This window comes from Eretmochelys imbricata, chromosome 8 (genome assembly GCF_965152235.1).
Source record: "Eretmochelys imbricata isolate rEreImb1 chromosome 8, rEreImb1.hap1, whole genome shotgun sequence".
Taxonomy (NCBI): Eukaryota; Metazoa; Chordata; order Testudines; family Cheloniidae; genus Eretmochelys; species Eretmochelys imbricata.
This window is the reverse complement of record NC_135579.1, coordinates 50,697,448-50,710,315: the sequence shown is the minus strand read 5'-3', so window position 1 is coordinate 50,710,315 and position 12,868 is coordinate 50,697,448. Positions and strand designations below refer to the sequence as shown.

Below are 12,868 nucleotides of genomic sequence, written 5' to 3'. Positions count from 1 at the left end.
AGCAGATCAGGCAGCGGAAGCCAGACGCTACCTAGGGCATTAGTTTTGAGCCGGGTTTGCAAAGCCCAGGAAGTGAGTAGCCCCTCACAGGGAACACTGATAATGATAATGACTTGCAGTTACAAAGCTTATAGGTGACCAGAAAATAGGAATGGTGTCTTATGGTTAAAATGGGGACTTGGGAGCTTGGGAGTGATACATTTCACTTAATTCAGTCTCCCCCTACCTCCACTCCAAATCTGTAAAATAGAATAATAGAATATCAGGGTTGGAAGGGATCTCAGGAGATCATCTAGTCCAACCCCCTGCTCAAAGCAGGACCAATCCTCAATTTTTGCCTCAGATCCCTAAATGGCCCCCTCAAGGATTGGAATAGAGAACATAGTCCTTTCCTTGTGAGCTCCTCAGGGCAGGCAATGTCTCTTACGATATATTTACGGAGCACTTAAGTCAATGAGGCTCTGATCTCAGTTGGGGATGCTAGGACCTACTAGGATTCCAAATCACTTCCCAAACTCTGGGCCAAACCCTGGGATCTGAACTCCCAGCCATTGCCTTGCTTGTTCTGTTGTGCAAGAAAAATGAGAGTTCCTTTGCAGCTGGACACTTTAGCTTGTATCAAAGCCTTCAAAAGAAAATCTGTCCTGTCCCTTTGGTGCAGTCAGCTAAGCAGTCCGCACTGGAGGCTGAGACCATTTCACACATTCATTTGTCAGTACTTGTCACAACATCTCTGAGCTTTCAAAGAGCAGGTGCCGATCAGAATACAGGGATGTGAGCCACTCCGTTTTAAAATGCAAGAGATCATAGCAACAGCTGCACCACATCAGACCTGTGATCCATTCAGCCCAGTATCCCACCTCCACCAGCAGCTAGCACCAGAAGCTTCAGAGGAAGGTGCAATCAACTTGAGAGGATACAAATCTGAAGTAACCTGCTCCTAAGGGAAATGTATTGCTTGGCTTGTGCTAAGGGAAGCAGTGTGGCCTAGAGGATAGAGCACTGGATTGGGACTCGGGTTCTATTCCTGCCTCTGCTACTGCCTTGTAGGTGGCCTTAGGCAAGTCCTGTCCCTTCCCTGTGGCTCAGCTTCGCCACCTGTAAAGTGCGGATAATGGATTGGCCTGCCTTTGGAAAGCACTTTGAGATCAGTCGCTGAAGCACGAGCTAAGAGCCAGGGATGAGGAAGATTAGTATTTAAGCCCCGCTGACTTCAGCGAAAGCAGAGTTAGGCCCACACAGAACTCTTCTGGACATCTCAGCCTCCCTCCCTAAGACACAGCATCCCCATTTCCCCTCTGTGCGCTGTGGATGGTCTCGCACACCCTCCCGGTGTGGGGAAGACTGCCTGTTGGGTAGCTCACCACTCCCCAGCACTGAGGGGGCCTCTCTCCCATCTCCCTCAGGGATGGTGAATTTCAGCGAGGTGTCTGGATACCCGTTGCTGCAGCACTGGAAGGTGCGTTCCGTCATGTACCACGTCCGGCTCAACCAGCTGGCCATCTCCGAGTGTAAGTAGCGCTAGGCTGCAAACTGGGATGGGGAGGTTAGTGGTAGAATAGCCTTTGGGTTGAGTGAGGTTTTGAGCCTATTCTCCTTGAAAACCAAAGGCTGGATTGTCACAACCATTGCTTGGCCATGTACGGCCGTAAGAGGGAGTAAGGCCCTGCTGGGGTGGGGTTTGTTGGGAGCTCTGGCTCCACTCCTTCTCATATTCACTAGTGCCTTCTACTTCTCATTGCTTACTGTGTCCATTCCTCTGCAGCTTTCAGCAACGCCCTCCATTCTCTGGATGGAGCCACCTCCCGAGGCGATTTCGTGGCCCTGCTAGACCAGTTTGGCAACCACTACATCCAGGAGGCAGTCTATGGCTTTGAGGAATCCTGCTCCATCTGGTATCCCGATAAGCAGGTCCAACGGCAGCTCTGGCTGGAGTACGAAGACATAAGCAAAGGTAGGAGGCCTAGCCAGTGATCAAGAACATACACGCATCCTTCCAGAGAGCATATCGGCAGATCCCAGCTGTGTGGAGTCAAGGTAAGGGAGCCCTTTTCCAGGCCAGGTGTGCCTGACTGCATCAAAGGAGTGTGTTCTCACCTTTGTACTGGCTGTTCTCTATCCCCCTGTGACACAGGAGGCCAGGGAGCAGTGGGAGAGTGCTAGAGGGGGAATATATAAGCTCAAGGCTAATTCAGATGTGGTTCCCTGTAGACTAGGGAAGGTGGCTGCAGGTTAATTGGAGCACCTGCAGTAAGTCAAGGCCCTGTTAGGAACCTAATTAAACCCCCTGCTTCAGGCAGACAGAGGGGGAGGAGGAAGGAGAGAGGACTGGAGCTTGGAGGTGTGTTGAGAGATTTGGAAGACCTGAGTACTGAAGTAAGGGAGACTCCCTTCCCCGCAGCATCTAAGGACCGAGGGTAACCCCACCTAACGGAGATGAGGGTAAGAAACCCACAGGGGTTGAGAGGGGCTGGGACTCAAAGCAAGGAGCAAACCCAGACCCCTCCCCCACTTCCCTCCTATACCACCTTCCCAGGCTAGTAGCAGGGGCAAAGGGTGGCATCTTAGCTCCCCGCCAAGAAAAGCGCAGGACCCACCAGACTAACGTTGGCCATCTTGCCTCCCCCATCCCCCCCGCCCCCCACCACCAATGTAGACTCCTACAGCCAGTCATGTGCTGGTGTTGTGATATGAACTAACTGCTCAAGCTAAGGTGCCAACTCATTTTGTTGTTTGTTTAGCCCTGATACAGCACCCACTGAAGTCAGTGGAAAGACTCCTGCTGGCTTCAGTAGGGACTGAATGAGGTCATTAGGGACAATAAAAAGCCAAGCACCCAGAGAGATGAAAGGCTAATGCAAGCCTTCCTGCCTCATTCTACTCTTAGCTCTTATATGTCATAGAATCATAGAATCATAGAATATCAGGGTTGGAAGGGACCCCTGAAGGTCATCTAGTCCAACCCCCTGCTCGAAGCAGGACCAATTCCCAGTTAAATCATCCCAGCCAGGGCTTTGTCAAGCCTGACCTTAAAAACTTCCAAGGAAGGAGATTCCACCACCTCCCTAGGCAACGCATTCCAGTGTTTCACCACCCTCTTAGTGAAAAAGTTTTTCCTAATATCCAATCTAAACCTCCCCCACTGCAACTTGAGACCATTACTCCTCGTTCTGTCATCTGCTACCATTGAGAACAGTCTAGAGCCATCCTCTTTGGAACCCCCTTTCAGGTAGTTGAAAGCAGCTATCAAATCCCCCCTCATTCTTCTCTTCTGCAGGCTAAACAATCCCAGCTCCCTCAGCCTCTCCTCATAAGTCATGTGTTCTAGACCCCTAATCATTTTTGTTGCCCTTCGCTGGACTCTCTCCAATTTATCCACATCCTTCTTGTAGTGTGGGGCCCAAAACTGGACACAGTACTCCAGATGAGGCCTCACCAATGTCGAATAGAGGGGGACGATCACGTCCCTCGATCTGCTCGCTATGCCCCTACTTATACATCCCAAAATGCCATTGGCCTTCTTGGCAACAAGGGCACACTGCTGACTCATATCCAGCTTCTCGTCCACTGTCACCCCAGGTCCTTTTCCGCAGAACTGCTGCCTAGCCATTCGGTCCCTAGTCTGTAGCGGTGCATTGGATTCTTCCGTCCTAAGTGCAGGACCCTGCACTTATCCTTATTGAACCTCATCAGATTTCTTTTGGCCCAATCCTCCAATTTGTCTAGGTCCTTCTGTATCCTATCCCTCCCCTCCAGCGTATCTACCACTCCTCCCAGTTTAGTATTGTCCGCAAATTTGCTGAGAGTGCAATCCACACCATCCTCCAGATCATTTATGAAGATATTGAACAAAACCGGCCCCAGGACTGACCCCTGGGGCACTCCACTTGACACCGGCTGCCAACTAGACATGGAGCCATTGATCACTACCCGTTGAGCCCGACAATCTAGCCAGCTTTCTACCCACCCTATAGTGCATTCATCCAGCCCATACTTCCTTAACTTGCTGACAAGAATACTGTGGGAGACCGTGTCAAAAGCTTTGCTAAAGTCAAGAAACAATACATCCACTGCTTTCCCTTCATCCACAGAACCAGTAATCTCATGATAAAAGGCGATTAGATTAGTCAGGCATGACCTTCCCTTGGTGAATCCATGCTGGCTGTTCCTGATCACTTTCCTCTCATGCAAGTACTTCAAGATTGATTCTTTAAGGACCTGCTCCATGATTTTTCCAGGGACTGAGGTGAGGCTGACTGGCCTGTAGTTCCCAGGATCCTCCTTCTTCCCTTTTTTTTTTTAGTCTTTTTTTATGTCTTTAGTCTTTTTTTCTCTTCCACATCGGCACTCTTCCACCTGGGCCTTGAGTATGGAGTTTTCTCCTCTCCAGTGTTTTTCTTCCCCCAGAACCTTAGCTTTCTTTTACTTCTATACCCAATTCATAGAATCTCAGGGTTGGAAGGGACCTCAGGAGGTCATCTAGTCCAATTCCCTGCTCAAAGCAGGACCAATCCCCAATTTTTGCCCCGATCCCTAAATGGCCCCCTCAAGGATTGAACTCACAACCCTGGGTTTAGCAGGCCAATGCTCAAACCACTAGTTCTTAAAAAAGGTTCCAGAGGTGATCCCAGGGATTATAGGCCGGTAAGCCTAACTTCAGTACCGGGCAAATTGGTTGAAACTGTAGTAAAGAACAGAATTATCAGACACACAGATGAACACGATATGTTGGGGAAGAGTCAATTTGGTTTTTGTAAAGGGAAGTCATGCCTCACCAATCTGTTAGAATTCTTGGAGGGGGTCAACAAACACATGGACAAGGGTGATCCAGTGGATATAGTGTATTTAGACTTTCAGAAAGCCTTTGATAAGTTCCCTCACCAAAGGCTCTTAAGCAAAGTAAGCAGACATGGGATAAGAGGGAAGGTCCCTCATGGATCATTAACTAACGAAAAGCCAGGAAACAAAGGGTAGGAATATATGGTCAGTTTTCAGAATGGAGAGAGGTACATAGTAGTGTCCCCCAGGGGTCTGTACTGGGACCAGTGCTGTTCAATATCTTCATAAATGATCTTGAAAAAGGGGTAAACAGTGAGGTGGCAAAATTTGCAGATGATACAAAACTACTCAGATAGTTAAGTCCAAAGACTGCGAAGAGCTACAAAGGGATCTCTCGAAGTTGGGTGACTAGGCTACAAAATGGCAGATGAAATTCAGTGTTGATAAACACAAAGTAATGCACATTGGAAAACATAATTCCAACTACACGTACAAAATGATGGCGTCTAAATTAGCTGTTACCACCCAAAAAACAGATCTTGGGGTCACTGTGGATAGTTCTCTGAAAACATCTGCTCAATGTGCAGCAGCAGTCAAAAAAGTGAACAGAATGTTAGGAACCATTAGGAAAGGAATAAATAACAAGACAGAAAATATCATATTGCCTTATCTATATAAATCTCTGGTATGCCCACATCTTGAATACTGTGTGCAGATCTGGATGCCCCATCTCAAAAAAGATATATATTGGAACTGGAAAAGGTACAGAGAAGGGCATAGCTTCCATATAAGTAGAGATTAAAAAGACTGGACTTTTCAGCTTGGAAAAGAGATGACTAAGGGGGGAATATGATAGAAGTCTATGAAATGTTGACTGGTGTGGAGAAGGTGAATAGGAATGTTATTTACTCCTCCACCTAAAACAAGAACTAGGAGTCACCCAATGAAATTAATAGGCAGCAGGTTTAAAGCAAACAAAAGGAAGTATTTCTTCACACAATGCACAGTCAATCCTTGGAACTCTTTGTCAGGGGATGTTTTGAATGCCAAAGCTATAACAGGATTCAAAAAGGAATGAGATAAGTTCATGGAGGATAGGTCCATCAATGGCTATTAGCCAGGATGGGCAGCGATGGCGTCCCTACCTTCTGTTTGCCAGAAGCTGGGAGTGCACAACATGGGATTGATCACTTGATGATTGCCTGTTCTGTTCATTCCCTCTGAAGCACCTGGCATTGGCCACTGATGGAAGACAGGATACTGGAGTTGATGGACCAATGGTCCGACCCAGTATGGCCATTCTTATGTCCCATTCAGGTGAATGTTACAGGTTATGGGAGTGCCATTTACAGCCAGCGGGAATCTGCCTTGACCTGTACTGTAAGGAACAACAATGCACTTGCAAGAAGTAAACTAGACAATCTAATAGATTGATTTCATCTCTAAGTTTGGAGATTCAAATTCCTGGCACTAAAATAAATAATGGGACTTGCTCCGTCGTGGCATGATGGTAACTCTGCTTCTGTGCATGGGTCTGATTTGGGAAATTCACCTTTCTCTGACTCTGGATGGATCACTTGGATTCATACAGCTATTGAAGTAAGGGTTTGCCCAAAGCCACCCTCTTTAGTATTAAATCCACTGTAGTTCAGCGGCAGGATCTCTCCGAGCACAGCAACTTTTCTTTTCTCTATTTCCTTTCCCCCCCACCTCCGGTCTGGGCCGTTTCACAGTGGTCTCTGAGACCGGCAGAAAGGAAGTCTTTTCCTTTCTTCCCCTGCAGTATCTCCTTTCAGCTTCCCTCCTGCTCCAACACCTGCCACTTTCTCCTCTTAGCTTTTAGTTGGTGAATGTCCAGAGCTGATATTGATTGAAAAAATGCAAGAGACAAACCATTCTCTGTGGCTGCTGCTTTCTTCCCGTGCCTGCAAAGCTGTCCCGAAGCGGTCCCTTTCCAGGACAATGGGGAAGCTAAGAAGTGGCCTGTCTCCTTTTTGGTTTAACAGGCTTGTTTTCTTTGCAGGGGTTTGTGAGTGAGGTTAGCACTGTCCTATTTCTCGGCAAAGTGTTTAAACAGTAAGTTCTCTCAAGCGTAGAAGATGGAGTCAAACTGACTTATTAACTGAGGTGCTGGTTCTTTTCTGACCCCCCCCCCTTGTAATGATTGTCAATTGCATGCATCACACAGGGGGTGAAGTTCCAGGGAAGTGGCCTCTGGGGTGAATGTGCAGTCTGTGCTGATGGAGTCCAAAGGTTCCTCATCAGACTGAGCCCTTGGCTCTGTGCCTTGAGCAAACGCTGACTTTGAACAACTCAGTCCTGAGTAACTCTTCCTACTTCCTCTTCCTTCTCTGATGCTGCTTCCTGCCCAGATCAGGGGTACTGTAGAGGTGTGAGAGAGAAATTAAGTACATAATCCCTAGGGATAAGTAATAGTATCAACACAGTAGAACCTCGATTTCACGAGCACCAATCTTACAAACGACCAGTTACACAAACCATTTTTTCTTGGCCGGGGAAAAACAAATCACACGAGATGAAGAACAAGTCTCCCTCTCTCCAGATTCCAGTGCCTTCAGTGCATTGGAAATCACTTTGCTGTGGTGTGAAGGACATGAAGATAGTGATACTGTGCACCATCCTGCAACTTAGGCACTGGATCTACCGTCCTTTTGAGATGCTTATTGTTACGATCTTTTCAGTTTTACGAACTCCTCAATCCCAGGTTAGTTTGTAAAATAGGGGTTCTACTGTAACTAGAACTGCTTTCATATGATCTCCAGCTACAGCAAAAACAAAGCCCTGAACAATGAACATCCTTCGCCTAACTGCTATTGGTGATCTAAAGATCCCCCTACCACCTTAAGTGGTTGTCCTATAGGAACTCCTGTATCCTGAGTTGTCGATGATGCATGATTCCATGCTAAACCCCATGGGCTAGTGTAAATGGGCATGACCCCACTGACATTAGTGGAGCTGTGCTGATTTACACCAGCAGAGGATCTGACCTCCTGCTGACCTCAGCCTCCAGGCCCCTGGGACGCTACCATGTAATATCAACCCCTGGCAGCTCAGTGCCATAGCACTGCAACATCTCTTGCCATGACAACGTCACCGGCTGAAGCCGAAGGATGCAGGAGCATCTCCTCCAATTCAAGATGGGGGGGATTGGTTTAATCCTTATGTCTCGTAGGGCCACGTTCTGCTCTCTGTTGTCTTCAAGGGCCTTACTCAGGCTTGGTGCTGGTGTGGCCCAGCGCACAGTTTGGCCACAGCGTTGTTTTCCAGTGTTGGGTGGTTGCCACCTGGGGGGCAGAGAAGTGACACGTCAATCCTACCTCTTCATGTCCGAGAAAATGACTCTCCCTTGCCGAGTGCTTCCTGCAGAGTGGGCATTCCAGTAGCTCCACCTAAGAGCCATCAATGCATTTTCCTTTGAAGTGGGAAGGATCTGTCAGCCTCTCTGTTCAAAGCAAACGACAATGAGACAGGCTGGCAGACCAAAGTTCCCTTTCTCATGCCAGCCAGGTGGTTTTTAATGGGTCCCTCTTTCATCGGAAGCACCTCCCACGCCCTCTGCCAGTTACATGAAAGAATAATCCAGGCTATAGTAAAGCAGGGAAAATCCATTCTGTCCATGTGGGAGAAAAAAGGGGACACCTCAATAGATGCCAGGAGAAGTCCTGGAAACTCAAGGACTACCCACCTATTCCCCTTCTCCTGCTGCGTGCCCTGCAGTTTCACAGAGAAAGCCACTGCCATGTCAGTCCATCCGGCTCTGGGAAACCAAATGGTCAGGAGAGGTGCCTGGGGATTTGAATATGACCAGCTTTACTAAATCCTGAACACGTGGCTGCATAGCCACTCCTGGCCATGCTGGTGTGACAGCCACTGTCTTGGTCAGCACACCAGGGACTTTCAGAGCAAAATACGTGAGCTGCTATAGGTTGAGCTACAGAACCAAGTCTACCTAGTGGGGCCTGTAACCAACTTGTGTCCTTTGTGGATCAATATAGATGGGGACCAGGGACACTCACCAGTGGGTTACACGGGCCAGGGAAATGTTTCTCTCTCCATCTGGAGCCCGTGGACTCGTGGCGAAATGCAATACATGCAGTTAACCTGCAGCAGTTAGAACTTTGCATTGGTGGTTTGCATTCCAAGATAACATGTCTCAGCTGTTTCTCAGCTCTCATTTAAATCAATGGGAATGAGGCACCTAGATACTTTTGAGGAGCTTGGCTTATGTCTTCTAGCTAGAAGTTATATCTGATCCATTAACCTCTTATGTGGACCAAGCGCTAGTGGGGGACAAAGACCCACACTCTCCTACTGCAGAACCTGCACGCTGCACGTGCAAATGTTTGAGTAATTACACTAGAGTCCCTGGTTCTTTTGGGCCAGGCACGCAAGGACCCAGATTGCACTTCTTGCCAATGCAGGGTGATGGTAGGTGGAGTAGGAGTCCTCACACTTTTCCCGCAGAGAGAGGCACAACCTGGCTGATAGTTTTTACACTACTGCAGACTTACCTGACCCTGCCTTGGATGCTCTCGTGTCCCTTTTTATTTTGCCCAGAAAGTTCATTGCAAAGTATATGAGAGCTCTGAGGCTTTTGCAAAGAGCTGATTGGATCTACGTACATATGCGGTCCATTTGCAGTGACTGCTAAGTAGTAAGAGACCTGCCAGTATTCATTGTGAGGCCTGCTGCAAAATAGTTTTAGCCTAGTCTGGAAAAGAAAGGTGTGGAATCATTCTAAAGATCCATAGGCCTGCAAGCCACCTGCTTATGTTTGTAGGGAGCAAGAAAACATACTCCAGATGCAGCAAAATACTCATTTGAGATCCTGTCCCAACCCACCCAGAGATGGAGCATTCCTGGGTCATCGTATGCATCCCACCCTCCCCATTTGTACCGATCACCTCGCCTATGACAGCTAGTCTCTAATGGCTGGAGAGATGCGTTTTGAAATAGTTTGTGGGCCTTTCGAAACAATACTGAAACTTCCCCTGTGATAGCTGGAGGTTGTGGTTGTTTAAAAAAAAACACTTAAATTCTTGCGATCCAGAGCATATGTTCTCTTGTGTTCTCTTGTTATCTTTTAATTGGTTTCTGTTATAAATTTAATACCAAGTGTTCATGCCAGTGGCGGAGGCTGCTGCTGCTGTTGGAGCTGGGGAAGGCGCATAGCAGCCTCAGCACTCTGTGTGAAGTCAGAGCCTCAATTTCCCACCCACCTTCCTGGCTGCTTCCCCACCAGGCAGCTGTTATGCCGCGGATCTCCCGATTGCTTCTCGTGGTCATTGTTTGGTTCGTGGTTGTTGTCCCAGGTACTCCGAGATAAGAGGAACAGAGGTGCCAGGAAGATTCTTAAGGGCGCAGTTAGGGCTCAGTTCCACCTAGGGATCGTTGAGCGGAAATGTGGTGTCCTGTGGAAAGGACTTCACCTCTAGGGCATAGAGGCTTGCACGGGCCTTTGCTGCAGGGTGAGGTGAATACAGGCTGGAGAGGGGCCTAAGAGTTTCATGGGCCAAGTGAAAGGAGGGGGAAGGATGCCATGTTCTCAGACTGGGAGGCTCTTGCCACCATTCACATTGCCTTCTCGATGCCCCTCCAGCAGTCTGAGAGACTCTCCCCACTGCCTGTACAAAGAGGCACCATCCATAATAGTTCCAATAAATCACCTGCCCTCTCCCCATGTCCCTCTGCTTTGTACCCACGGCTCATTGAGTGTATGAGCAGGAAGCAGTGTTTTAGCTCAGGGGGCTAGGACAGTAGCCCGATAATCAGGGCAGCTTCTAAAACCATCACCGCCGAGCAATGCAAGACTTGTCTCTTCCTGAGGCTGAACAAGCCCCCACTCCCATGTCAGACACCCCCCCTCCCCGCCCAACAGTATGGGCTTGTAGTGGAGTAGCTGCCGCACTCTGGCATGGAAAGGGTTAAAACAAGCCAGAGAGGGTGTGTTGAGCCCCAGCCAGAGCAAAGCAGAGCAGGGCTGGGCTGGGTCAGCAGAGGCTGGGAGAGCTCTAGGCTGACGACTGCCAGACTGGGGCACTGACACAATGGGGCAGAGAAGGTGCTGGGGCTACGGGGGAAGTGGCCCAGGGAAGTAAGCAGTAAGGGAGAGTTGGAGGAGGACAGTAAGTGGCTACCGCTAGAGAGTTCCTGGGTCAGGGCCCAGAGTAGCAGGCAGGCAGGCCTGGGCCCTCCCACTTCCCTCCACCCCCCCACTTGCCAGTGATGAGAGTGGCTAAGCCAGACTGCAGTTTGCCCTTGGAGGAAGGGGCTAGACTGAGGACTGCAGTGAGTCACTGAGGCAAGTGATATAGCCAGAAGCTGTTGGTCCCCTGGAAGCGGGGGAGAGCCAGCGGAGCGGGCACAGCAGGAGGGCAATGTCCAGGAGCCGACCCCGCGGTCCAGGAGTGATGTGGGTCCGACTGTGAGGATGATGGAGACCGAGAGAATAACCGAGATAACTGAGAGAAGGTGCACAATTGAAAGAGCTAATTCCCAAAGCAAAGCAAAGGGAGGCTGGAATGAGACATCTTCCAACCCTCTGCGGCTCTGACAGCTTGAACTGGAGAACCTGTCTTCTTCTGTTCCCCATTTTTTTTCTTTCTTCTCTCTCTGTGTGAATTCAGGGCCTTTCCACAGAGTGCGGAGCCAGGTTTTCATGAGCTCTGCTCTCGTTTAGGCCATAATAAGAGTGAGCTTGTCCAAAGCGCCCAGCAGTTGAGCTCCCTCTGTGCCATTGGCGGGTGGGTTTTCAGCAGCTCCCAGCATCCAATGGGATGAGATCTTTTGAAGATCTAGCCACTTGTTTTGAGGCCCAAAGAGAAGCTGAGTTCTTTTGAAAATTCTGGCCTTAGTGCTCCGTCCTGTGAGGTGACGAGCTCTCTCGTCTCCTGTTGACGCTGCAGGATTGGGCCCTTCCTGCTAGTTAGAGGAGCCAGCCTGACAGCCCTGGAGACAAAAGTCCTCTCTCGTTCTCCAGAGCAGGTACAGCTCAGTCAGCAGCACCGTGCATGTCCCTGCACTGCCCCTGGCTACGTACTTCCCCTCCGTTCTCACCCCACTGGCCTGCTGACAAGGCAGGGGTGACTAGTACCACTTGCGGTGGTGGTTTTTGTGATGTGGACACTTGGGAAGTCGATTCGCTCTGTCTTTGATCATATGTCTCTCTCATCATATGGTATCCAGGTGTCTCCCAGAGTAATGAGGTGTCATGTATAAAGCCAGGGGTGTGTCTCCCTTCCCCTGTTAGTATGGGCTGGTCTTTGTCTTGTGTGGGTCAGTGTTGCGGGAAGGCTGTCTCAAAACACTGGTCCTTGCCTTTTGCTCTGAAGGCGACGAGACTCTCAGCCATCCTGATCTTTCCCAGGAGTGAGCCCCATGTTTGTGGGGCCGTCATTGCGAAAGCCCCTGCTCCTGCACACAGGTGAGTCACTCTCAAACTCGTTGTGATGCGGCTGTTGTGACAGGTGACAGCCATGGAGGGCGAGGCTGTCTCTCATGTAGCTGGGGCTGGCCCCATCTCAGCTAGCAAAGATGGGAACCACCGCTTCTTTCACACAGGTTATCAAACAGCTATTGGAGGGGAATTACTTCTGAGCTCTGCAGACTTGACGTGGTTTCTGACCATCAGCTTAGGAGTCAAACACTCCATATCCCAAACCCTTTTATGTTCCAGTTCTGCTAGATAGGCTGGTGTTGGTTTTGATCGTGGAAATACCTTAAAAACATACCTAGAATCATAGAATATCAGGGTTGGAAGGGACCTCAGGAGGTCATCTAGTCCAACCCCCTGCTCAAAGCAGGACCGGTCCCCAATTAAATCATCCTAGCCAGGGCTTTGTCAAGCCTGACCTTAAAAACTTCTAAGGAAGAAGATTCCACCACCTCCCTAGGTAACGCATTCCAGTGTTTCACCACCCTCCTAGTGAAAAAGTTTTTCCTAATATCTAACCTAAATCTCCCCCACTGCAACTTGAGACCATTACTCCTTGTTCTGTCATCTGCTATCACTGAGAACAGTCTAGAGCCATCCTCTTTGGAACCCCCTTTCAGGTAGTTGAAAGCAGCT

The 12,868-nt window shown here is 49.1% G+C and overlaps 1 protein-coding gene across 1 annotated transcript in view; it reads left to right on the top strand.

Moving 5' to 3' along the window:
* ASTN1 (astrotactin 1) overlaps positions 1-12,868 on the top strand; it is a 177,039-nt gene that overhangs the window by 145,819 nt on the left and 18,352 nt on the right. The window contains exons 15-16 of the mRNA XM_077824003.1: positions 1,407-1,511; positions 1,766-1,954. Of these exons, the coding sequence (XP_077680129.1) occupies positions 1,407-1,511; positions 1,766-1,954 (294 nt within the window). The remainder of the gene's footprint in view (positions 1-1,406; positions 1,512-1,765; positions 1,955-12,868) is intronic.